Genomic DNA, 25,606 nt, shown 5'->3' on the forward strand with positions numbered 1-25,606 from the left:
GAACAGGGCCCTGGATATTAATATGTGTAGCTTCCAGTATGCGCAAATACATCACACTGTGAGCCTGACTGATAATCTTAGATTGGTTGTCAGCATAATTGTTAACACACTGTGGATTATTTAGCAAATGTTGTCCAATCATGGAATCCCATCTAATGTTGGACACTGTGTCTTGAGTTCTGGTTGGGTACGGTCTGTACCTTGCCTGTTGCGACCAGCGGAAGGGACATTTTGTTTGTTACGATCTGCCAGTCTTTGGGATGTACGGCCTATATACCTGGCATCACACTGGCAAATAGGGATGGGCAACCAATGCTGGCCTGCCAATGATGCCCACATCCCATGAAAGATTTAAAAAAATTGAAAAAACATCACAAGACATGTCATAATGGCATTTGGAAAATGAACACTGAACAAAGGAAAGAAAAATAATGGGTGATCAAAAGCTTGGTCAAAGAGCAAGGTTTTAAGGACGTTTTTAAAAGAGTAGAACAAGGTTGCAATCCTACTGTCTAGATCTCACTTTATAACCCAACCCATCCATTTCTCTGCTACTTACCCCACCTTTAAAGTCTCCTTAAAACCTTAAAACAAAGCCTTCAGTCTCATCTCTTAAATCCTCACAAAGGCTTAGAATCTGTTCCTTTCTTCCGCAGTGAACCATCTTGGGATAGTTTACTATATGGGTGGCGCAGTGGTTAGCACTGCAGCCTCACAGCTCCCCTGACCCAGGTTCAATTCTGGGTACTGCCTGTGTGGAGTTTGCAAGTTCTCCTTGTGACTGCATGGGTTTCCGCCAGGTGCTCCGGTTTCCTCCCACGGCCAAAGACTTGCAGGTAGATAGGTAAATTGGCCATTGTAAATTGCTCCTAGTGTAGGTAGGTGGTAGGAGAATGGTGGGGATGTGGTAGGGAATATGGGATTAATGTAGGATTAGTATAAATAGGTGGTTGTTGGTCGGCACAGACTCGGTGGGCCGAAGGGCCTGTTTCAGTGCTGTATCTATAAATAAAAAAAATATATATTAAAGGTGATGTAGACCTGCAATTTATTGTGGTCTGGTGAATAAAACAAATAAAAACCATTGAAACATCACTTACAATGCATGAAACATCAAATCCCCACATTCGAGATACATTCCTTCAAATGTATTGCAGCAGTCAGCAATACAACAAAACTAATAAATGACCCTTTTTTCATAGCTTATGTCGTAGTGCATTTAATTCACAAAATAACACATCTTGAATTTAGACTGTGTGACATCAGTAACAAATGAGTTAACAGATTTGTATGAAATTGCTTATTCCATTTTAACAAAGGCTGTAACCCATTTTAACAGGTCAACATATTTGTTGCTAATATATAGCACTGCATAATTTCAAGTTGTTAGCAGCTTTCAAGTTTCAAGAGCTAAAATGCTCTGTCATGATGGGATGTTTCACTGGTCAAAGCAGTTGGAGGATATTGAATCTTTCCCAATGAGGGTAGCCAAGGTGGGGTTTGTTTGCAAAACAATCACTACACTTCAAAAGTAATGATGTGAAGCATTTGAATACATTTAAAGATGATAGCACATTCGATAAATGCAAGTATTACAAGATTATTACAAACTTGAAGATGAATCATTACTGAGATTATGAACTTGGGTTTTTATTTGAGAGGCCAAATACTTCCCAGATGAGTTTGGATATCAGTCAGAGAACCTGCTCAAAATGAAAATAGCTCTATGGAAAAGCACATCAAAGTTAATAAACATCCCACTTTATACTCATTTTTTACCTTCTGAAATTATTAAGTGGAAAAAGATTTACATATCCTGTTTTTTTTCTTCCCATTTTCTAATTATTTTCTCCTTTTCCTGCTCCCAACACACACACTATTCCTGACCCAGAAACCTGTCCGCATATCTCTTCTGATGCCTTGATTAAGCTGGAATTACAAGAGTGGCGCACATCAATTCCTGCCCTGATTCTGTTTCTCCCTCATCTCTTGTATGTTGGTCTCAGACATTGTAAATGACATCAGAATTTCACCTTGTTTGAAATGGAAAACCTGTCTAAAGAGAGGAAGTCCAATTTAATTTAAAGAGTTCAACATTCAGCAACCTGCTAATGTACATAGTATCGAGGTTGCTTCCCGATCAAAAGGTCTGAGTTAAGCCCCAGGACTGCTTGTTACTTGAATTACCTTCGTTGCTCTAGGTGCTGTGGCTGATAATAGCAGTGCAAGGCATCCGCAGGGGGAAGAGGAGTGGAGGGGAACTGGTATTATCAGTCTCTTCCAACTATACAACTACACATGTCAGTTTGCATGGCCATAGGATGGCGTTAACTGTGGCTTTTTGAAGATGTCTTAGTCTGACCTTTGCTGCCTCCTTGATAAAGATGTTTTCAGAGACACAAGAGCTTTTTATCGTATGACTGTCAAAAAACAAAGTCAAAAATAGTGAAACAGAAAAGTGTGATGTATATTTGCTAGGGCAGGTTGGCTCTGAAGTAGTTAAAATCTTTGACATGATTGAGAATATTTTCAATTGAATGCTCAGTCTTGCAAAGGTTAACAGTATTTTCTTTCTATTTCTCCATCTTGTCTAAAATATGTTCATTGTGAGGAGACAATGAGGAGCGAGGGTTAGATTTCAGTTATAACTTTTCCATCAGAATGCCCCTGGCTCTTGGAGAAAGGGTTTTTTTTTGTTGGTGTGGCACTTCACTTGGCAGAGTTTACTCCAGTTATATTGAATGACAACCTCCTTTAGTCTTATAAATATTAAGCTCAAGGCTGTCTTTCTTATTACTGTTTCTGCGAATCAGAAACTCAGTTTAAACAGACACCCAGCTTAAACAGAGACTATAGTTTATATGCGGTTCAAATTAATTGTTGATTGTGATTAAGGAGCAGTGTATAACAGTCAGTTAGTACATTGAGGGCATTCAAATTAAAATGCACCCTTAAAGCAGTGATAGGCTGTCCTTTAAAGCAGCAGAGCACCCTGTAATTAGCATTTAAGATTGCAGTAAATCTTGTGAAAGCAATGTTTAAAAAGTCCACATTATAAGTAGCCTAATTAAATTACAGCTGATTAGGAGATACTTACATAGGAATAATACCACTTGTCAGGTTCTAAGTATGCACAAAAAGTGCTGTTTGTACAATTGACACACAAGTCCAGTCAGTGAATGGAGGCTAAGCAGGTCATTGTAATCGGAACACATCTTTGTTTTGCAAACAGCTGAACTCTCTCATACATTTCAGTTTTTAACATTTTTCTCCCACTCTTAGTTCCTGCTACACTGTGCTTCACTGTCTGTTGGTGAGGGCAGGTTCCATGTGGTGCTTCAAGCACTTTGCCAACACTGCTGTGTAACCTTGCCACCAGGAGGTGCTCATGTACATCTGAAGTTGATTTCTCCCTGTTCCACCTGGGGGGCTGCCTGACATTTGCTCCATACCTTGCATTAATGGCACAGTTGAGGTTGGCAACTTTGGGGCATGGACCAGTCAGCTCCTGGAGCCTGTTCTGCCAGTCAGTTAGATCAAGGCTGATCTGTATTTTAACTCCATTTACCTGCCTTGGATCCACAACCCTTACACATACTGCACAAAAATCTGTCAATAAAACTTTGACTGTGGGAAAATCATTAGGGATATAGATCTGAAATCTAGTACTCCATGTTGTCATGACAGCCTGATGGTAACTGGAATAATTCACACAAGATTCCTCAATTTAAAGCCTCCAAATTAGGTGTAACTATTCTTTTTGGGATGATTCTTTGAATGCTTACTTTTCAAGCATGGTATTAATTTGTTTGGTCTTCCTGGGAGGTTCAGTTCCTTTTCAATAAATTTGGATCACAGTTATGTAAGCCCTGGGTATGAATCGATTCTTAAGTTCAATTCACAAAGTATTGAGGACCTTCTGAATGGGAGCAATACAACACCTATGATACAGTAATGAAGATGTGGGCAAGTGTAGGTCCTGGCACCAGCATAAAAATTGGATTTGTTTAGTCTTATTCTTTCGATTTAAACAGGGATGCCCATAAATCTGTGTTTCTGTATATGTCATTTCCACATACATATTTGGGGATTTAAAAGGGCAGAGCTACAACGAAAGTAGCCACACTGATGAATTCAGAATGGCGCCAGAAATTCTTCTGTGTATGCGACTTGGCAAAACACACAGGAAATACAGTTAAGATTGGGGAGAAATGAAATTAAAAACAGAGGTTCTCTGGGTCAGGCAGTGCTAGATTGGTGGCTGCCTCAGGTTTTGTGGTTAGCAATGAAGGACAACTCTGAATCCGTGGTGGTTATAGGGAGCAAACTGTGATCAAACACCAGGATTACATTTGCTAATTTCTCAGCATATGGAGGAAGGAAGAGAAAGCAGCAGCGAAAAGGGGCATGCAAAACAAAAGAGATCAAAAGAGCAATAGAAAGATCCCAGCATGGATTCACTAAAATGTGTTACATGGGGTGGTTATACTTATGATAAGACTTGAGAGCTTTTACTTTCACTGCAGCTGAGATTAAGGGGTGTCGCAGTAGAGGATTTAAGATTATGAAAGGTTACAAGAGGGCAAATAATTGTAAATTATTTCCTCTGATTGGCAAAATAGCAAGCTTAAGATGATCAGCAGGATCACTTGTTCCTATTGATTGGGAGAATGAGATTCAGGAGTTTCAGTTGCGCTTTGCGTTTCAGTCAACACTTTGTACATTGCACCTAAATGCCCTTCTTTTTACCTTGAAGTTTTTCCTCCAATCCAATGCTTGCTATTGGAGGCACTCAACAATGTAATTATATGATAGCAGTGTCATTGAAGGTGGGCAACCTGTCAGAGGATATGCCTCTGATGTCAGTACTTCCCCTTCTTTGCCTTAGACCCCATTGCACTGGGTGCAGCACATGGCCCTTCCACAGCAACATGCTCACAAACTCATGCTGGCTGCACTTTGCGTGATCCCGAGTGTGACAGACCAGGTGGAGAGGTTGATGGTATAGAAGTATTTTGTTGTGAGAAGGGTTTGGTACATGTTTTTTCTGGTCGGATCATGTTTTGTTTGCTCACTTCGCCTACTTTGCACTGCCAGTAGAGCCGATTTCCAGGTGAGTGAAAGTTTATTGTGTGATATAAATGATGCAGAGACACAGGAAGTGGCTCCAGTGAACCTTGGATGTGACTTCTGTCCCTTTGGCGACATTGTGTAAAAGGGGGTTAAGACACACTTGGAGCATTTATTATAACCAGGATTACAATTGCTCTACCACTGGGATGTAGATTTGAATGTTAGTCATCCTGACCGGAGAATGGGAACTGGCAAAATTCTTGTGTAGTTTGAGTTGTTGGGACTCCTGTAAGATCCTGACATGAATGTGCAGCGTATGTTTCTTTTCTGACTGTTGTACTAGTCTTCTGACTAATTCCAAGTGAAAGACCCAATCCTTGTTTAACAGTGCAACTGCAAATTTACCTTTGTTCTAAATTGTTTCAGATTAGTTGTGCAAATGTAAAAGATGCCCACTTCTGTTCATGCTAAGCTGCGCAGGTGCATGGCCATACAGCATCCTGGGAGGTACCGTGCAGGCCTTGTTCTGTTATAAATACTGCACGCATGCAGCCGTACAAAAATTTAAAGCAACCGCACACTGAAAAAACTAGCCGTGCACAACAACTAAATTTTAAAGGGAACATTGGTGCCCACCCTTTCCACCAGTCTTGGTTGTGTGAGGCCAGTGTAAAGGCAACCATAGAGCATCAAGATTTCAACTGAAATGATACAAGCAATCTGGTTCAAACCCCTGGCTATTGAGCACAATTGCTGAGCGCAGCATATATAGAGCTGACAACCATGTGTCCCACAAACTGACTGGGTCAGGAGGGATAAATATGAAAGCAAAGAGTTTATGGTAGATTCAGGTCAATTTAATGTGAAATGAATGAGATCTCCCAGGGTAAAAGGGGTTTTAAGGTGCTTGTATGACAAAAAGAAGGAATTTGAAAATATCCATTGTTCTGTCATGCCTCATTAGGATCCTTTTTTAACACTACTTTTCCTACTTTGGAAGGACCCTGAAATCAAAGAAGGATTTTACCTTTAGATTTTTAGAGCAAACCAAGAGAGGCAAACCGCATTGGCAAGGCTGGGAGAGAATTATTTCCAATCAACAGAATCATTTGTCTTACTGTTTCAATTTTGGCTTTGCTATGGGCCTCTAAGGTTGCCCTTTACCCTTCCCAGCTTCATGTACTGTACCAATATAATAAAAGTATTAATCAGCTTGTTACACACTATATTACTCACGTGGCTTTAGCCATATGGATTAAAAAGTTGTTATTCTGTGATTTGTCAGGTAATTTTACAACAGGGTCTCCATTTGCCCTCGAGCAGCTATTTAAATAAAATGTGTAAAAATCCCTAATTCTGAATTTAGATGGCGAGCTATGAGCTTTGACAGACCCGAAAGTACAGTTGTTTGTATATCGAATATTAAGTGATCATACAGCAAATATGTATTTTACAGATTTCCCTTACAGATTTAAAACATTGTGGATGATCATTTAAAATGAGGGTGCTGTAAACACTGACAGCAGTGTGTTTGTATTGGTATATACAGAGTTTGTTTTTTGTTTTGTTTTGAAAGCAGTATCAACATTAAGAGCATCTGTATTTTGGAACCATAGACCGTAGAAATTTACAATACAGAAGAAGGATATTCGCCCCATCAAGTCTGTGCAGGTTCTTTGCTAGAGCAACTTGAAATTAAGCCCTGCTGCCTCCTCGTAATCCCGCACCTTTTCTGCTTCAAATGTTTGTCTGCTCATCCCTTAAGAAATGCAACCGTCTCTGCCTGATCTATTCCCCCTTGCAAAGAAATCCATGCTCTGACAACTCTTGGCATAAGGATGTGGAAGTTATTCATCCAACTTCAAATCAGTTTGGTGAGAAACTGCAATATGTTTCCTGAGTTAGACTTTCCTGTTGATGGGTTCTTTGTAGAGTGTGAAAAGATTGCCTTTCTTGCCCCAGCAACAAAATAGAAGGTGCTAGCATCCATGGATTTATTGTACTTCCACTCTCTGCTCCCTTCCCTTTCTGCCTGCTGATTCTATCTCCCATACTAAAACTAATTAAAATTAGAGTGGAACTGGTAAAGTGCTCATGTACAAGCCCAGAAGAAAATGTTAACATAATTTTCATGTTTAGTACAACCAGCTGGTATAGCACGGGATAATGATATAGAAGAGAGCTAATAGTTAAGAGATTGATAAGAGCAAGGTTGCATGTTCAGCTGCCAGTTCTTACTGCCAGTTGCCCAATATGTCTGAACTGGCATTTGGCAGAGACCTACGTGTTATGTGGAGCTCACTCATATTCATGACAATGGTAAATAGGTAGCAACAAACAGAGCTCAGATTTTCAGGTGAATTCAAGTTCCTTTTGCCTCACTAAACAATCCTGTTGTTTGCTACTGGGCCAGAACTTGTTAATGATGCGGATGCAGAGAGTTATGCCTGGTTTGTCTTGGCTTTTGCAAACCAGGGCAGTTTCCAGCACTAGTACAGCCTGGTCTACAAAGTGCAGAAAAGTGGTTCAGAGTTTTCCCAGCATGCACCGTCCATATCAGATTCTATCAGGCTGCGGTGGTTTAAGAGCAGTTTGTGGGGACACCAGCTGCAGTAAAACCACAATAAAACTGACCTAGTTCCTCGATTCCGTTTTGGACCCCAGAATGGCTGTTATAATCAACACAATTTGAACTCTATGATAGCAATCTGAAGAGAGTGCCTTTGAGGAAAATGAAATGTTTTGTTCTGTAATGCCATGTTTCAGGCAGGTTTCATAATCGGGGCAGCTTTATTGTCCTGGGGATGAGAGCTCCCTAATTGTGTGAGGTTGTTTTTCTTTAAAATTATGTAGGATGAATGGTGTGCTGACTGCGCCATCAGAAACAGCTTTCCCTTTAAGTGTCATCTCTGGCGGTACTGCTTTCACCTCTCAGTCACACGATTCCAGGTTCAAGTCTTACTGCAGGGCTTGAGTGTAAAAATCTATGCTAAGGCTGAAGGAGTGCAACACTGTTGGAGTTGCTGTCTTTTGGATGAGATGTTTAAATTGAGGCCCCATCTGCCTGCTCTGATTGATGTAAAATGATCCCATGGAGGTATTTTGAAGAGCAGGGGAGTTATCCCTCGTGTTCTGGCCAATATTTATCTCTCAATCAACATCACAAAAAACAGATTGTCACATTGATGTTTGTGGGAGTTTGTTGGAATTGACTGCTGCGTTTCCTACATTACAACAGTGACTACACTTCAAAAGTACTTCATTGGCTGCAAAGTGCTTTGAGATGTCTGGTGATCGTGGAAAGTGCTTAAATGCAAGTCTTCTTTCTTTTTGCTTTGCACTTTCAGCCTTAGTAGTGGCTGGAAAAATACAAAATTTCTCTGAAGAAAAAAATAACTTAGAGTGAGCCAGAGTTTGGATGACCCCACCTCTCCAAGGTGCCCATAAATGAATATTTCTGCATAGGTACTTACAGTGGTGTTTTAAATCTTCCAATGTTCAAAGTTTGTACAAAGTCAAATGCTCAAATGTGTTTCTTTCTCCTCCATTTAAAAAGCACAGTCACGAAGGCTTTTGTCATGCTAGGCCCCCACCTGCCAAGAATGAGGCACATTAATTTTGTCATGAACATTGATTTTAAACTGTTAATGGAGTGAGGGGAGGACTTGTTGAACAGATCAGCCGTGGCTGGAAAAGACATTTGCATATTAACAGACGGTGTTTGGAAGGACAAAGCAGCCATTCCCTGACATTCAACCCACAATGGACTTTTGATCACCAGATGTTGAAGGTGGCCGAATACACAAATGGAAATGGTCAAATCAGCTAGTCACATGACTAACCTGCTGGGCAACCTGAGTTTTTTTGAATTTGTACAAACAGTTTGGGCAGAAAGCTGTTTGCTCCTGGACTGAGAACATCTCTCTCCTGTCTGCTCCCACCTCCTTCTCACAAGCCTCTGAATCCACTGAAGACACATGAACCCCAAGAGAGAAAAGTCTCCTACAGCGAACAAGGTTTAAGAAGAATACTGGGCCCCAACAAAAAGCAAGATCTACCTATAATCAAGGACTTTACAGTGAGCTCGAAGAACCGTAACAACAACTCTTCAGATATTGCCTCAAACCTTTCTACTTTATTTTTCTTCTGCCCTTTTCTGTCTATTTGCATCTGCATATCGTGTATGCATGCTCGCGTGGGACGCAGCGTATATCCCTAGCTGTTAAACGAACTAGAGTTTAAGTTTAATAAATTTTCACCTTTCTTCTTTAAACCTAAGAAAGCCTGTTTGTGCTGGTTTCTATGCCTCCTAATTGGAAAGCGGTGAACAAGGATTCACCAAGGGGGCGCTAAAAACATGGTGTGTTTAAAATTAAACCCTGTTACAGTAAGTCCAGGCGAAGGCTGAAATGGAACCCTAGACCTCTTTCTCACCTCGTCTTAAAAGAAATTTGGGTGCTAGCATCCGGAATTGACCCAGAAACAAGAGAAATTGGAAGTGGGAAGCTAAATTGTTCCCAAGCAAAAAAAAAGAGCAAGATTTCAATACAGGTTTTCTTGTGGTTGTGTGCGCTTGAATACTAACATGTCTGCAACTGAAGCTAGTAGCTCCCCAGGCCAGGGTGAAGTAGCTTGGGATAAATTAAAAGAACTGTCTATGGAGGAGTTGAGGAAAATGGCTGAGCAGTCTGGGATCACTGTACTTGGCAAGGCTAGAAAGTCTGAACTCCTAAGGCTATTGGCAAACCATTTTTCCCTTGAATCTGAAGAAACAGAAACCGGGTTAGAAGCAGACTCTGACAGGGTATTGTTAGCAAAGATACAATTGGAACAGAGGAAACTTGAATTTGAGGAGAGGGAGAGAGAAAGAATATTCCAGAAGGAATGCAAAGAGAGAGAGTTGAAGCGGCTTTAATTAACTAGGGTCTGACAGAGGAACCCGAGTGAAAGCATGGCCAATGTGAAGGAGCATAATTCAGGGCTGGGTACAAAATTATTAAAACTAGCTCCACTAATTCCAAAATTCAATGAAGAGGCTGTAGAACATTTTTTTGTGTGCTTTGAGAAACTGGCAAGTTATCTAAAATGGCCAGCTGAGACCTGGTCTCTCTTACTACAAAGCAAGCTAACTGGAAAAGCTCATGAGGTTTATTCCCTGTTGCCAGATGAGAGTTCATCAAATTATGAACCGACCAAAAATGCTATCCTTGGGTCATATGAATTGGTACCCAAAGCCTACCGCCAAAAGTTTAGAACCCTCAAGAAGCAAGCTAATCAAACCTATCTGGAGTTTGAAAGAAGTAAGCAGCTGGCTTTTGACTAGTAACAGCTCAGCTATGAGAATCTCAGAGAAGTACTTCTGTTAGAGGAATTTAAAAACTCTCTCCCACTCTCTATAAAGACCCATGTAGAGGAGCAGGGGGTTCAGAAAACCCAGCAGACGACCGTTGTAGCTGATGAGTTTGTTTTAATTTACAAGTCGGTTTCGTAGGGCAGAACCTTTCCTAATCACCCCCACACATCCGAAAAGGACACAGGGTGGGAAGGAGATAGCAGCCCAAGCAGTCCTGGGAGAGAAAGGAAAGCAGGAGACACAGGGGGCCCTCCTCTAGCCAAAAAGGAAGGTGTTGTGAGCAAAAGTGAGACCCGGAGACCTGTGTGCTTCCATTGTAATAAAGCAGGGCATTTAAAAGATGACTGCTGGAAACTAAAGGGAAAGCCGGCAGGGTTAATCAGGGCACACCTGCTCCGTGAAGAAGGGAACCTGATGGAAAGCACAGTAGAATAAGCTGTGACTTTAACTGCAGTAAGAGTGAGACCCAGGAAGCTTAAGGCTGCAAGTGCAGGAAAATTTAATAGGATTCCTGAAGGCAATCAGGGTTTTGTGTCCGAAGGAAAGTAACCCCATACCCCTCAAGTGGGGCAAGCAAGCCATAGTAATTCTCAGGGACACAGGGGCCACTAGATCCCTTTTACTGGGAAAAGGCCTGACCATTCCCCCAGAGAGTGGAGTGAACACCAAAATGGTGGTGAATGGTATTGGAGGGTAGTGTATGCCTGTACCTGTACACCAGGTGCACCTGGAGTGCGACCTAGTTTTGGGATCGGTGACCGTAGAGATTGTCCCTAGTTTGCCTGTGGACGGGTTTGACCTGCTCCTAGGTAATGATCTGGCAGGGATGAAGGTGGTAGCCCCCCCAGTAGTGAAAGAAAGACCGCAGGAGGTCAGAGAGACCCCTGCAGTTTCCCTGAATGTGTAATGGATCAGGCCATGATCAAACCAGCTCCCACAGAGTAGACTGAATTAGCACTGCAGGCAAATGACCAGGTCTGTCTGTCTGAGACTTTCTTTGGAAAGCTGGAGACCCAAGGAGTGAATTAAATGGATTTTCCCTAGGTGAGTCTCAGCGAGCTGACCCAGTATTGCGAGAGTTAGCACGGGCTGCCCAGTCTGAAAGTGAAGCAGAGGGAGTCCCTGACTGCTACTATTTAAAGAATGAGGTACTGATGAGGAAATTGAGTTCTCCTCACAGACCTGAGGGCAAGGAGTGGGCAGTAGTTCACCAATTAGTGGTGTCACAGAGGTACCAGGGAGAAATATTAAGAAAGGCCCTCGAGACTGCAGTGGCTGTACATGCCGGTACACGAAAGACCAAAGCCCATATAAGACAGCAGTTTGACTGGCCAAAACTCCAAAAAGACGTGGTGGAGTACTGCAGGAGTTGCCATATGTGCCAGGTTGAGTGGAAACCCCAATCTGTAGTGAAATCTGCACCCCTAAGTCATGTACCAGTGTTAGGAGGACCCTCCAGCAGAGAGCTGGTGAACTATAAGGGACCCCCGCCGAGAACAAAAAGGGACAGGCAGGCATAAGGCTGGCAAAAGTTTAGACAGAGAGGGGGAAAAAGTGACCAAGAGGGCAGGTTAAAGGAAGTCCGGGAGGAATCCCGGTTGAAAACTCTACTATCTGGTCAGCCAACCCTGAAAAATTTGAAAAGTTAGACCCCACATCCTCCTACGTAAATGCAGACCTAGAAGCACCCCACCAGAGAATTGCTAAAAGCATTTACAAGAACCTTCAGAGACAAAGAAAGACCTCTAGGGAGCACAGAAACCGTGAGGGTGCTGTTTCACCTAGTCAAAGAGCCACAGGAGCGTGCAGTTAGAGTCTGCACAAATATCTGCAGGCAGGTGTGTCCTCAGGAACAAAGGGGAGATAAGCAGAGAATTCTCCCCCACAGTCAGAAAAAAAAGTGAACCATCCATCCCCTAAAGTCAAATGTCTTTGCATGACTCAGCAAAGCACTAAAAGAGAGTTCAGGATAGACCCACCCACTACTGTCTCTTTAAAAAAAAAATTACCTTAGCAGGAACAAAGACCCAAGGCAGCCATAGAATTGGGCAAATGGAAGAGAAACTTCCCAAAATAAAAGAACCATGTGTTTATTGGGATGCCAAAAAGGGGGCAATTAAAGCAGCACTGGCACCGAGAGAAGACAGGCTGTAATACGTTTTAGGATTTATGAATGAATGGGAATGAATGAGAGAAATGCATGCTTTTTTCTGTATCTTACATTTTTCTCAACCCTTTTAATGAAATGCGCCTTTTCTCAAGTCGCATTTCATGCCACTGGGTGTGGAGGTGTCATGTTAGGCCCCCACCTGCCAAGAATGAGGCACATTAATTTTGTCATGAACATTGATTTTAAACTGTTAATGGAGTGAGGGGAGGACTTGTTGAACAGATCAGCCATGGCTGGAAAAGATATTTGCATATTAACAGACAGTGTTTGGAAGGACAAAGCAGCCATTCCCTGACATTCAACCCACAATGGACTTTTGATCACCAGACGTTGAAAGTGGGGGAGTTTGCAATCCAGGTTGACTGCGAAGATGGCCGAATACACAAACGGATATGGTCAAACCAGCTATTCGCATGACTAACCTGCTGGGCAACCTGAGTTTTTTTGAATTTGTACAAACAGTTTGGGCTGAAAACTGTTTATTCCTGGACTGAAAACATCTCTCTCCTGTCTGCTCCCATCTCTTTCTAACAAGCCTTTGAATCCACTGAAGACACGTGAACCCCAAGAGAGAAAAGTCTCCTACAGCGAACAAGGTTTAAGAAGAACTGGGCCCCAGCGAAAAGCAAGATCTACCTACAGTCAAGGACTCTACAGTGAGCTCAAAGAACCGTAACAACAACTCTTCAGATATTGCCTCAAATCTTTCCACTTTATTTTTCTCTTTTCTGTCTCTATTTGCATGTGCATATCACGGATACATGCTAGTGTGGGGCGCGGTGTTTATCCGCAGCCATTAACTGAGTTAGAGTTTAAGTTTAATAAAGTTCCACCTTTCTTCTTTAAACCTAAGAAAGCCTGTTTGTGCTGGTTTCTTTGCTTCATAATTGGAAAATGGTGAACAAGGATTCACCAAGGGGGAGCTAAAAACAGTGTGTTTAAAAATAAAACCCTGTTACAGTAAGTCCAGGTGAAGGATGGAACCCTAGACCTTTTTCTCACCTGGTCATAACACTTTGCTAGAGGGAGTTTGCTTTACCTTACTCTTGAAATTCAAACAGGAAAATTGGAAAAGCAGAAGTGACTTTTTTATGAGAGCATTTACTGAAGGGAATATCAAGCTATTTTGCTAACCAAAGCCACTAACTGAAGGGCACTGCCTGGAGAGAACATGTTGCTCACTACTCCCAGACGTAATGTGAGTCAGAGTTCCTGAGTGGTTTACTAAGCTACAGGCAGAGGTTAAACAAAGAAGTACACGTGTGCATTAAAGGATTGAGGCTGACTTGAATGGGCTTGAAATTGTTTGGGGCTGATGGACATCTTCCAGGTGTGAGCCCAGATGAGTACAAGTCCCACCCTAAAGCTAACTTCAATGCCACATGTGATGGAGCAGAAAGGAGGAGGTCAACACTGCCCTGAGAAAATTGGAATAGAGGTCAATTAATTGTGAGGTTCTTTTGCTGAAAACAACATACATTCATTAAAATCATAAAAGAGGAGCGAAGCAGTAAAATTCAATGTATCAAATAATGATAGATTAGGTAAGTGAATTTGTTTCTTAGCTCTCATAAATTCATTCTTAATTTCAAACTGGCTAATGGTTGCCTTTAAGGAGCAAAGTTTTCTTCAACGGGGAAATGTTATTGTTTTCTACTGCCACAATGTAAGCCTAGTCAATCAAATCTTTATTTCTTGTTACTTGGGAACAACTATGTTTTATTAGGTTTTTTCTCTAAAATGGCAAATAAGTTCAGAGCCAATATGGCCTACATAACTGACAATGAAGGGAGAGCTTAATTGAAAATACAGAGAGTTGGCAATGAGTGAATTCTAGGTTACTAGTGCAGATCAGTGTGCAATCCCAGCTCTGATTTATAGACAATGATGACAACATGTTACTAATTGCTTATAAAAGTATTTCACATCTTTACAGATTAGCCTGAAAACATTATGATAATTCGACCTCAAGCCCCAAATGCCAGAACAATCCTAGGGCTGTCTGCTGAAAAGACAGGCATTAGTGCTCTGCTCAACACCAAAAGGGACGTGCTGCTGCCTCAACCTCACATACCTCACAAAGCTCACATACAACCAGCCTACCCCACTAAACCTTCAACTTGCTTGACTAGGAATGACCCTGACTCTGGTCTAGGCCCTGCACTCAGAACCTAATGTGCAAAGCTGTATAACTATATATTACCCTCATTGTATTAAATAATTATAGGTGGATGCTGCAGCAAGCCATGTGCTGAGAAAATATGTCCAAAAAAAAGTTGAAAAAGTATATGTGAGATTTCCTACAGGTGGCCCTGAATGAATGTTGGACTGCAGTTATACTGGCACTTTTATTTTGCTGTGAACCTCAATAGTCAAGTCCCAATCTGCAACCAAATGATGTAGGACCTCCTTCATGTGCTGTTTCACACCACTCTGAGTTTACATTGGATGCAGTATAGCTCTAGTTCAGTGCAAAGACACATTTAAATGTTGCCAGATGACCCTAACTTATTACTTTTAATTATTTTTAATATGAAGAGAAAATGAATGCTCCTCGTCTTCCTCCTCATCTGCCCCAACCTTCTCCCCACCAGCATCCCACCTTTCTTCCTAGCCTCCCTCCCCACTGCCCCTACTTACTCCCTACCTTTCTCTCCTCCCCCCCTGCATTCTTCTTCCTTCCTTCCCCATCTCCTAGTTTTCTCCATATCTTCCCCTTTTCCACTGCTATTTTCCCCATTCTTTCAACCACCCCACAACACTCCACTTTCTCCTTACCTTCCCCTCCTTTGCTCCTACTTTCCCTCTACTTTCCTCAGCACGTTATGTTCTCTCAACATTAAAAAGGAGATAACTAGGGAGTGCAATGCAGAGGTCCATTATTGCTGGCTTCAGTGCAACAAACAGCGATGTGCCCTTTGAAGTCTAATCCTGAAAACACATCACACTTGTGAAACACCACTTTATGACCATGGTTGCAGAATAGCTGCAACCTGAAAAAAGCAGATAACTGGCACAACAATATTTTTAAAGAAAACATATTTGTAATACATCCTCCATTGTAATATTTTATTTGTTCAATTCTTTTAGTGGGTGTGCAGTCCTTTAAGGAATGTTAGTGTGCTCGTTAAAATTGTTCTGGAATACTGCAAGCAGCTGAGATGGTTAAACAGTAATCCATCCAAAGTACTTTTTAAATAATGAACAGTTTTACATTTTAATTTGTATTTAATTGTAGACGTACACATTTTGGAATTATTTATTTCTCCCTGAAAACATTCTGCACAAGTTTCGATTGAACAATTCCTGACAAGATATTTTAATTGTTGTCAGGCTTAACATTGTGGTTTGAAGATATTGTAGGGGGAGATGTTATTGTAGTGGTAATATCACTGGATTAGTAATTTAGAGCCCAGGCAATTTCCTGGGAACATGGGTTTGAATCCCACCATGGCAGATAGTGAAATTGAAGTTCAATTAATAATTCTGGAATTAAAATCTAGTCTAGTGGTGACCATGAACCCACTGGCAAATGTTATAAACACATCTGGTTCACTAATGTCCTTTAGGGAAGGAAATCTGCTGTCTTTACCTGGTCTGGCCTACATGTGACTCCAGACCCACAGCAATGTGGTTAACTCTTAAATGGCTTCTGTTCAAGGGAAATTAGGAATGGGCAATAAATGCTCGTCCCAGCAATACCCATATCCCATGAACAAATTAAAAAAAAATTAAACTGTACATTTTTCCACTTCAGTTACATAGTAAAAAAAAAAATCAGAAAATATGCTGCAAACTTCTTGGGATTCCTTCTTCTTCTCTCCCAACAAAAAAAAAAGATGCTCAAAAACATTTGAAACCAGTTTCCAGTATATTATTGCTTCAGAACTTTCCTAAGTACATGATCATTTGTCCGGATGATGAAAATAGCAATCACTCCCACAGAAAAAAAAAAGATTTCTTTGGTATCCAGGGAATGGGGATTTTTTTTCTTCTGAAATTTCTGGTTATCCCTGCTACTTGAACAATTTTATCATTTTATGAGGAAATGGAATTGCAGTCCTTCCTGAATTCTTTTCGGGAACTTAGGAATGAGAACACTTTTTAAGAGGGGGATTTCTTTGGTGCCTAGAGAAAAGTGAATTCCTTTCGCATGTTCTGGTCAGCACTGGCAATTTCATCAACTTTAGTCATTTATGAGTCAAAGATTCTTCAGAAAACTCTCCAGCCATTTTATTTTCCTGAGCAAAAGAACATTGAAACAATTATGGACTAGCACAGTATTATCTTGCCTAAGGGGAAGTTTCTCACACTTGTCCTGTCTTAAATTTGGCACAAAACAGCCCATATAAAGCTAGCAATATTAAAAAATGGTTTCATAAATCTTGTCCATTATAATTCTGCAAACTTATTTTAGATAAATCTTTCCTTTGGTTCCTGCATGATTTTTAAAAGAGCACAATCATGGACACATTTCACTAGTTACGATATGCCTCAAATTGGAAACAAATGTGTAAATTCTTTTGTTTTAAAGCTTGTCCAGTCAAATTATTCTCCACTACTGATATAGGGGCATTTAATTTCATCCAAAAGTTTTGCCCTCCTCTGAAGTTCCAAAGTGTGCTGTGGATTCAGTTCCTTCAGCACCAGCAGTTCCCTGGTATCTCAGCCATGTGGCTATGCTTCACATGTGAGTCAGGGCGGTAGAGCTTAAATTTTGCATGCCATCTTCTGATATGCAAAGGCAATGAGCAAAGTTCCTCACCATCACTGCATACATAAAATCTCCCTGTGAAGTGTAGGCAGGTTGTTCAGCTGTTGAGATCCTCAAAACGAGGTGCAGTTGTTTCCTCACCTAATCTTCAACCATGGGCACCTTCCAGCTGATTCACTTATCAGGAACAGCTCAGAAGATGCTCCTCCTATCACCCTCAGTACGAAGAAAAGCACTTGCATTTATATAGCGCCTTTCAGGACCCCCTGATGTCCCAAAGTATATAATGGCCAATAAAGTACTTTTGAAGTATGGTCACTGTTGTAGGAAATGCAGCAGCCGATTTGCATACAGCAAACTCCCACAAACAGCAATGCAATAATAACCAAATAATCTGTTTTAGTAATCTGTTGATTGAGGGACAAATATTGGCCAGGCACCATGGATAACTCCCCTGCTCTTCTTCAAAATATTGTCATGGGCTCTTTTATGCCCACCTGAAAGAGCAGGTGGGGTCTCAGTTTAACATCTCATTGTTAATATAGCACTTCAGTGCTGCACTGGCTTATCGCTCTAGATTTTTGGACTCAACTTTCGTTACTGGGATATGAACCCACAACCTTCTGACTTTTAAGGCAAGAATGCTGCCACAGCTGACACCCTGGCAATTGTTAAACCTGGGACCTTTTCAATCGCAGGTGGCTCCATACCAGACAGCTCCATCACTGAACCACTGGGGCATTAATCCCTATACTAGTAGAAATTATTGATCCACATATATAGATGGTTCAGCCATGATACATTCTAGTCATAGAATGGTTAACAGAATCGAATTCAGTTCACCAAACTGTCAAGGACATTACACTGTTCTGCGCAAACTGAGGCACCAGAGCTGCCATAAGCAAGGGGTAGAGGCTGTGATGTAAGGAGAACCTGAGGAGCCATTTTACTGCAGCTGTGACTGGTGTTCCACAGGCCCAAGATTTCAATGTATGTCCCTATTTGCAAAGCCGTTACAGTTGTTCAGTATTCTGTAATTATCTACATAGGACAAATCTTTGGGAATATATTCTGCAAATATCCATCTGCAAACAGATTCTATTTTAATAGATCAGCAAATGCTTTGTGAAAAGAGGCCTGTAGTGGAGTTGCTTTGGGTACCAAATGGAAGGAGACTTGTTGAAAAAAAACGTCAAATGATTTGGCTCCTGTTTGACTTTCCGTGCGTGGATTTCACAAACTCCAAATGCATTAAATATACATCTATAGGCAGTGTAAGCAGTATCAACTACTGAATTTCTCGTGCAATATGATGGCCACAGCCAGCATGCCTGTCTGCTGCTCTGCCACTTAGCACCTATTCTTAATATGAATCAGCCTTTCCATCTGATCATATTAGAAATGAGGGGAAAAAGTGGGAATTAAAAAGAAATTGCACGTCAAACCACAATGCAACGCATTACCTGTTGTCACACGCACAGTCAATTTGCTTTTTAACATTTTTCTCCCCACTCTTTTTTCCTCTTGATTTTAACATAGCCAATAAAAGTTAACTTTAAAGTAAGAATGGCTAACTTTGAAATTAATACAGTAGTGAGAATACAGGAGATGGATGAGCTCACACAGATGTTTTTCTCTTGTTCACTGGATAAAAGAGGGATATTTCATATACAGAGGTGGTTCTGTTAAATGCTCAAGTCCACATTCTGGTCTGTCTGGGAGGCTACAGATGTTCCTGGAGGTGCAAGAGAAAATGGGTGACCAGGAGAATTTTTGCGTTGGGTTGTCTCAGCATGAACAAAAGATCCTGTGAGGGTTTTTTTTTAAAAAGAATATCTGATTAGATCCTTCTCAGATGATGAAAATTTAAAAAGAGCAGTTTAATGCTATTTTTGGAATAAATATTTGATACAAAATGACAATGCTTTAATTTGTTTCTAGTATGCTGTGAATCGTCAATTTGTGGATGCCAACTTATGTAGTATTAGGGGCCTATATATTTAGTACGTCTATTATATGATCACTGTGGAATTAGTACCTATATTGCCAAAGATCTGATGAGAACATGATTCAGTTGTCATAGAGAACTTGTACTACAATCAAATCTCTCATCACGTGAGTTGAAAACAAGCAGTTGTAATGCAGTGAACAAGATAGTTATTTTATAGTTGTTTTGATTATTATTGATATCTACAACATAAGATTGAGGTAAAATAAATGATCAGACTCAACAGCAGAGATACAAAAGTTGCTGTTGCAGTTTGGATCTATTGAACAAGCAGTGTGATCTATGTGTTCTGTGTTTGGACCCAGACATTGCTCACATAGTACTAGGAAGAGCAACGTTATTCTTTCACATTGATTTTACTCAGAATTCTGCTCCAATTAAATGAGATGTTACCACATTGGCTTGTTAATATGTCACATGTAAATCATACAGAAACATCATGCAGTTTATTTTTAGCCTCTGTATATGAAATATTTTGTACTTTGTTATGGCACATTCCCTCCATCAGAATTCCTGGGTCCAAGGACTATGCTACAACAAGGATGGAATTCATTTCGCCTGTGTGCAGGTTTAAAAATGTTAAGAACCATCATTAATCATAGGATTAACCTGTTGAATGTTGAAATTTTGTCAGCTTTCAATATCCATGTGTTTTATGCCGTGTAACACAAGTAAAATAATTTTCTGTGCCACTGTGTTACCCAGCTCCACTTTATCTCTGCTTTTCTAATGGTGGATATTATTATAACTTTTTCATGGTAGACTCCTTGTTCGAGTATGTCCAAGCTGTAAATGATTTCCTTATCTTCTGTGGGTTCGCTCATGACTGAAGAGTCCGATGCAGGATCGGCATGGACGTGCACGGAACTGATAGTTTATATTGTCGTTGCTGGTGCTTGGGGGAACTTGTGCAGCTGCGCTGCCTCTGGCCTTCCTCTGAGCACATCAGATGCTGCGATTTTGGTGTACATGGTCCTCGAAGCATGCTGGACCAAATTTCACGTTTGCCTCCACGAGAGTCAGTCGGCTGCAATGTTTTCCCAAGTGAGATGGTCTGCAGTGCAGAAGTTTGGAAGGCTCTTTTTTAGAGTGACCTTATATGGTTTGTACTGACCACCTTGATGTCATTTACCCTGAGAGAGCTCCCCTTAGAAGATCTGCTTGGGGATTCCCTAATCATCCATGTGGGAGACATGGTCTGCTCATCTAAGTTGAATTTTCTGGATGTAGTCCCCATGCCATTGAGCCCAACACGATGGAGGACCTCATTGTCTGTGATTTTGTCCTAATGTTGAATTCTCCTGATGGACCTCATGTGTCTTTGGTGGAAGCGTTCCAGAGCTTATAGCAGACCCAGGATTCTGCACCATACAGCAGGGTTCCGAAGAAGGGTCACTGACCCGAAACGTTAACTCTGCTTCTCTTTCCACAGATGCTGCCAGACCTGCTGAGTGAATCCAGCATTTGTTTTTGTTTCAGATTTCCAGCATCCGCAGTATTTTGCTTTTATTATTATGGTAAATACAATGGCCTGTTCGTGTTTGATATTAGTCTTTAGCTTAATGCCATTCCGCTTCCCGCCGTAAGCATAACTTGCTTTCTGGATGCATGCATGGATATCTTCATCAATAGTAGCATCCCTAGACAGCACCCTACCAAGGTATGAGAATTTTTCTACAGCTTTAAGGCTGGATCCAGCAACAGGTATGTCTGGTGTTTCATAGCATGTGCCTAGTGCTGGCTGAAACATAACCTAGGTCTTGGAGACACTGATTTGGAGATCACATTTTTTTGGCAGCACTCGAGAACTTTTTTGCAATAGTCTGGATGTCTTCCTTGTTGTGGGCAGCTAGGACACAGTCATCTGCATACAGAAGCTCTCAGATTACTGCCTCTGTGACTTTGGTGCAGGCACGTAGTCTGGAGAGATTGAAGAGCTTCCCTGAATGGAACCGAATGTTGATGCCTGCAGGCATGTCTCTGGTGGCTGCCTTAATCATTGCAGCAAAGAGATTGAAGAGTCGGGAAGCCACAACGCACCCTTGCTTTAAGCTGCTGGTTACTGCAAAGGCATCGGACATCTCACCACAGGCACAAACACATCCAACCATGCCATCATGCAGTAGGTGCAGGATTTAGACAAACTTGCTTGGACATCCTAGCTTGGAGATCAAGTTCCTTAGACCAGATCAACTTACACTGTCAAAAGCTTTAGTTAGGTCTATGAACAGCATATAACGATCCTGATGTTGCTCTCTGCACTTTTCTTATAGTTGTCTTGTTACAAATACCATATTGACTGCCCCATGGTTAGCCCTAAAACCACACTGTGATTCCGTGAGGGCATCATCTATGAAGCTGTCCAGTATACAGTGTAATAGGACCCTTGTGAGGATCTTTCCTGCAATTGAGAAGACTTATTCCTCGATAGTTGCCGCATACGTTTTTGGATCCTTTCTGCTTCCAGATGCTGACTAAGTTGGTGTCCTTGACGTCCTTTGGAACTTTTTCCTAATTCCAGATACTCTGAAGACAGCTGTAAGTTTGTTAACAAGCTCTGTACTATTACGCTTCCAAATCTCTGCTGTAATGCCCTCTGGGCCAGAGGCTTTGCCTTGTTTGGTTGATTTGATTTCCTTTATCACCTCTTCAATGGAAGGAGGAAGAGGCAGGCTTTCTTCCTCAGGCAACTGCTCAATTTGTTGCAGAGAATCTGCTGAGATGTGGGAGTCTCTGTTGAGGAGCTTGGCGAAGTGCTCACGCCACCTTTCCATTACAGCGGCCTTATCAGTAAGTAGTTCATTTCCATCAGCTGTTAGGATAAGAGCAAAGGTTGAGGTGGGTGGGCCACAAACAGTCTTCAGCACATTGTAAAAACATAGATCATGCCTCTCAGCTAGATGTTGCAGCTCATCAGCTTTTGCGTTCCACCAGTCGTTCTGCATTTCTCTTAAAGCACACTGGAGCTTGTGTTTAGCCTTTTTATAGGCTTGATGCTTGGTTGTTGACTGTAGAATTGGAGAAGTGTGCAGAATATTATTATTTTATGCACACAGACATAAATATAGATATGTACCACACACATATATGTATGCAAACATACAAACACATATACAGACACACACTTACATACATACACATACATGTTTACACACAATTACAGGTATTAAAATGCCATTTCAGAACTCAACATCACACTGATAAGTTAACTGGAAAAAGTTCTATTTATGGCCTGGATGTGCCCAGAGATATCTTCACACTTGTGTGTCGTTATTCATCTGTGTTAGAATTATTTTGACCCCTAAGAGTTAATCTTTGGCTTCTGTAAATCAAAATTCTTGTCTCCTATTCAGGACATGTGCGTTAATCTGCCCGAACTGTAAATGAGTTCCCTTGCACAGCTGCATTGGTGCTTATTTTGTCACTCCTTGAAAGAGCTCCAGTGTTTCAACGTTGTGAGGGTCACAGCTCCAGGGACAGCTGTTACTATTAAAAATGATTATTTTTTTGATACAGACTTGTTCTCTCTTGCACTATCCCTGTTTGAATACAGAAGTCATTGTTCTCTGGTGTGTTAGTGGCTGCCAGTGAGTGCTGGAGCATGCTCTTGGCAGGGCACTGCACACTTGTGTATCATGTAGTTCCTCTTCACTCTTAAAGTTGCGGCTCTCTCTCATGGAAAAAAAACTTTAACTGACAAACATGTTAATTATAGGTCATTATTCTCTTCTATCGCTATAGAGTATTGGTTAAGTCCTTGTATGAGAATGTAACTAATTTGTTATGATTTGCTAGCAAGTCTGATATGCGATGTTCTGGATGTATCTGTGGCAATAGAAGATATTCAACTTAAATATACTGATATCTTTTGAATTATTTAGGGTTATTGGTCATTTGATGCATTTCTACCCCCACTCTCCCACTCCCCAATTGGACTTACTGTAACTTGATGGTGTCTTAGATGTGCATTACTGAATGCAACCATGGGCATATATTTGGCCTTAAGTATTTCAGTTAGGATGTGAGGGGATGCGCTTTCTCACCTATAAATTAGAACAACAATGCTAGATTGAATAAACTAGGGCCAAAGTTGTAGTAAAAATGGATGCAACGCAGCAGTAACGAGAAGTGTTGAATGTAGGATTTTATCACTGATTGACTTATGTTTTTTTTCCCTGAACGAAGAAAGGTACATTCCAATCATTAAAGAAAACAAATGAATTCCTACTGTTTTGCCAAGCCTCCATATTGGTCGCATGAGATGGGCGGAATCTGCTTTTAAATCAATCAGCAGACCGTCCAAAAGCACATTACTCTCCGCCAGCCATCCCTGCCACCTGATTTAGATCCTTTCATAATGAGCAGCTCAGTGTCCAAAGTTTAAAACAACAGATAGGGAACTGGACTGCATTTTCAAACATAAAAAGCTGGGCTTGAATAGTGGGGTTTCCAAAGCATAACAAGAAAAGTTCAGTCCTCATCCCTACTGTGCCCTATTACACATCCCTTTACAAATCAACCCACTTGTTCAAAAGTGCCAATGTATTTTCTTAACCATTATCAACCCTGTGAGAATGGTTTAAAAATCAGTAAGGGTCAGTCTTCCATAAAATGTTATGCAGTTATCCCACCCACAAGTGTAATCTTCATCACATCTACAACTTATTCTTAACGTACCTGCAGATTAACTTTGAAAATTACTGTTAATGGACCATCAGCTACAGTTCGATAGTGGAGCTGCTGCCTTGTCTCTTTTATGGCTTTTATGGTTGCACTGCATTGAATGTTGCAGCACAGATGTTTATTGTCCATCTGTCACAATGGGAGTGGCTTTCTGCGGGGGAAAGGTGACTCCATGTGGGAGTTGGGCATCTGCAGTTGGAATTTACAGACTCTCATTTACTTTAGTGGAACCAGTTAAACTTTTAACAACCCTAATTAAAGGAGACAGGTTTAATACAACAACTGCACATTAACCCTTTCAGCACGTGGATTTATTTGGTACATGTGAATTCCCTTTGGCTTGGAAGCTGCTCTTTGGGAACTATTTCCATTATATTTTCACCCCCCTTACATCACAACACTGCTGCTGCTTGAATCACACACCAGATGAGCTGGAGCAAGATTAGCTCCGTTGAGGTTTCACAAGTGTAACTGTTCAGACATAAATGTTTAATTTTTTTTTAGAAATGTACATATTTTAAAATAATTTATATATTAAATCAAAAAATGTATGGAACACTTTTAATGGATTGTTCAGCACTTAGTAAATAGAATTCAAAGCATGTACAGTTTACGTACTGTTCATTTGATAAATGGTGGTGGGAGGAATAGGTTAGCATTATTTGGACAATACAACCTGAGGTATAGATTGAGGACTGTGAATTTTAGGGCCTTGGATTTTACCTCTATCATTATCGAGTTCTGATCGCGCCTGTGCTTTCTGAGCAGAACTAAATTCTGTCTGTTCTGAAGTCATTATAGATTTTGATTTGTCCGTTAATTATTGATATTATTTGCATTTCGTTAAAATTATTGTTGAATTGTTTAAGGGACATTATCAAATAGCTTAAATAGAATGGTGAAAACAGTGGTGCCAACATGAGGATAAATGCTGCACAGTGACAAAAAATTAGGCATGTATGTCCATGATGGATTATTTATTGACTTCTGTCTTGTTGGTTACAGGAGTAAAAATAAGTTACAAACAATATGCATTATATTGGCATGCCAAAGATATTAATGTGTCTGTACCCTCTTTATGTGGAACAAAAGGTGGTTTGATATGTTAATACCAGTTAAATGCAGAATCATTAGTATCATCTTGTTTGCAGTGTTCCTGAAACCTGTCCGGATAAGTATAAATGTCCTAAAATTACAGGTCTTGAGCTTCAAAGGGTGCCAGGGATGACCGTGATCAGGAAATATCCTTTGTATCTGCAAACCTGGGAATGGCTGATGTAACCATGGGAGACAAAGTTTATACTGCCCCTTTGTTGCAAGATATTTTCAAAGAAATTTGAGAGTTAGTCTGAGGCCATTAGATGTATAAGGTTAATCAGAGGATGTGTGGTAACAGCTAGTCACATATGAAGGATGCAACTGAGGCTCAAGGGTCACTTTTATGTTGAAGGTTAGTGCAGGAAAACATCAGTTGTTTTTTGATATTTCAAGGAGAATAGTAAAGGTTGTAATTACTGTAAACATACAGTTATATTGTGCGCTGTACCTGCTAATGTTCAACAAAGCTGTTTTGCAATTTAAAGCTCAAGCCACAGTCTTTATTCT

General features: G+C 40.8%; 2 protein-coding genes across 7 annotated transcripts in view; one reads left to right on the forward strand and one right to left on the reverse strand.

Annotated features, from left to right (window-relative positions):
* bahcc1b (BAH domain and coiled-coil containing 1b) overlaps positions 1-25,606 on the forward strand; it is a 476,710-nt gene that overhangs the window by 307,667 nt on the left and 143,437 nt on the right. The gene's annotated exons all lie outside the window — the stretch shown is intronic.
* LOC137384152 (uncharacterized) lies at positions 21,748-24,130 on the reverse strand. Its single transcript, XM_068057753.1, has 2 exons — positions 23,996-24,130; positions 21,748-22,326 (listed from the first exon to the last, which is right to left on the reverse strand). The coding sequence occupies exons 1-2, from the start codon at positions 24,128-24,130 to the stop codon at positions 21,793-21,795; spliced, it is 669 nt and encodes a 222-aa protein (XP_067913854.1). The 3' UTR covers positions 21,748-21,792.

This window comes from Heterodontus francisci, chromosome 26 (assembly GCF_036365525.1).
Source record: "Heterodontus francisci isolate sHetFra1 chromosome 26, sHetFra1.hap1, whole genome shotgun sequence".
In the NCBI taxonomy this organism is placed as follows: domain Eukaryota; kingdom Metazoa; phylum Chordata; class Chondrichthyes; order Heterodontiformes; family Heterodontidae; genus Heterodontus; species Heterodontus francisci.

Bases quoted from the DNA above. Each gene is read 5' to 3' on its own strand.
- LOC137384152 (XM_068057753.1), bottom strand. From the start codon at position 24,130: ATGGACAATAAACATCTGTGCTGCAACATTCAATGCAGTGCAACCATA. The intron at 22,327-23,995 runs GTACGTTAAGAA...CCAATTCTACAG, and splicing joins TTTTCAAAGTTAATCTGCAG to TCAACAACCAAGCATCAAGC.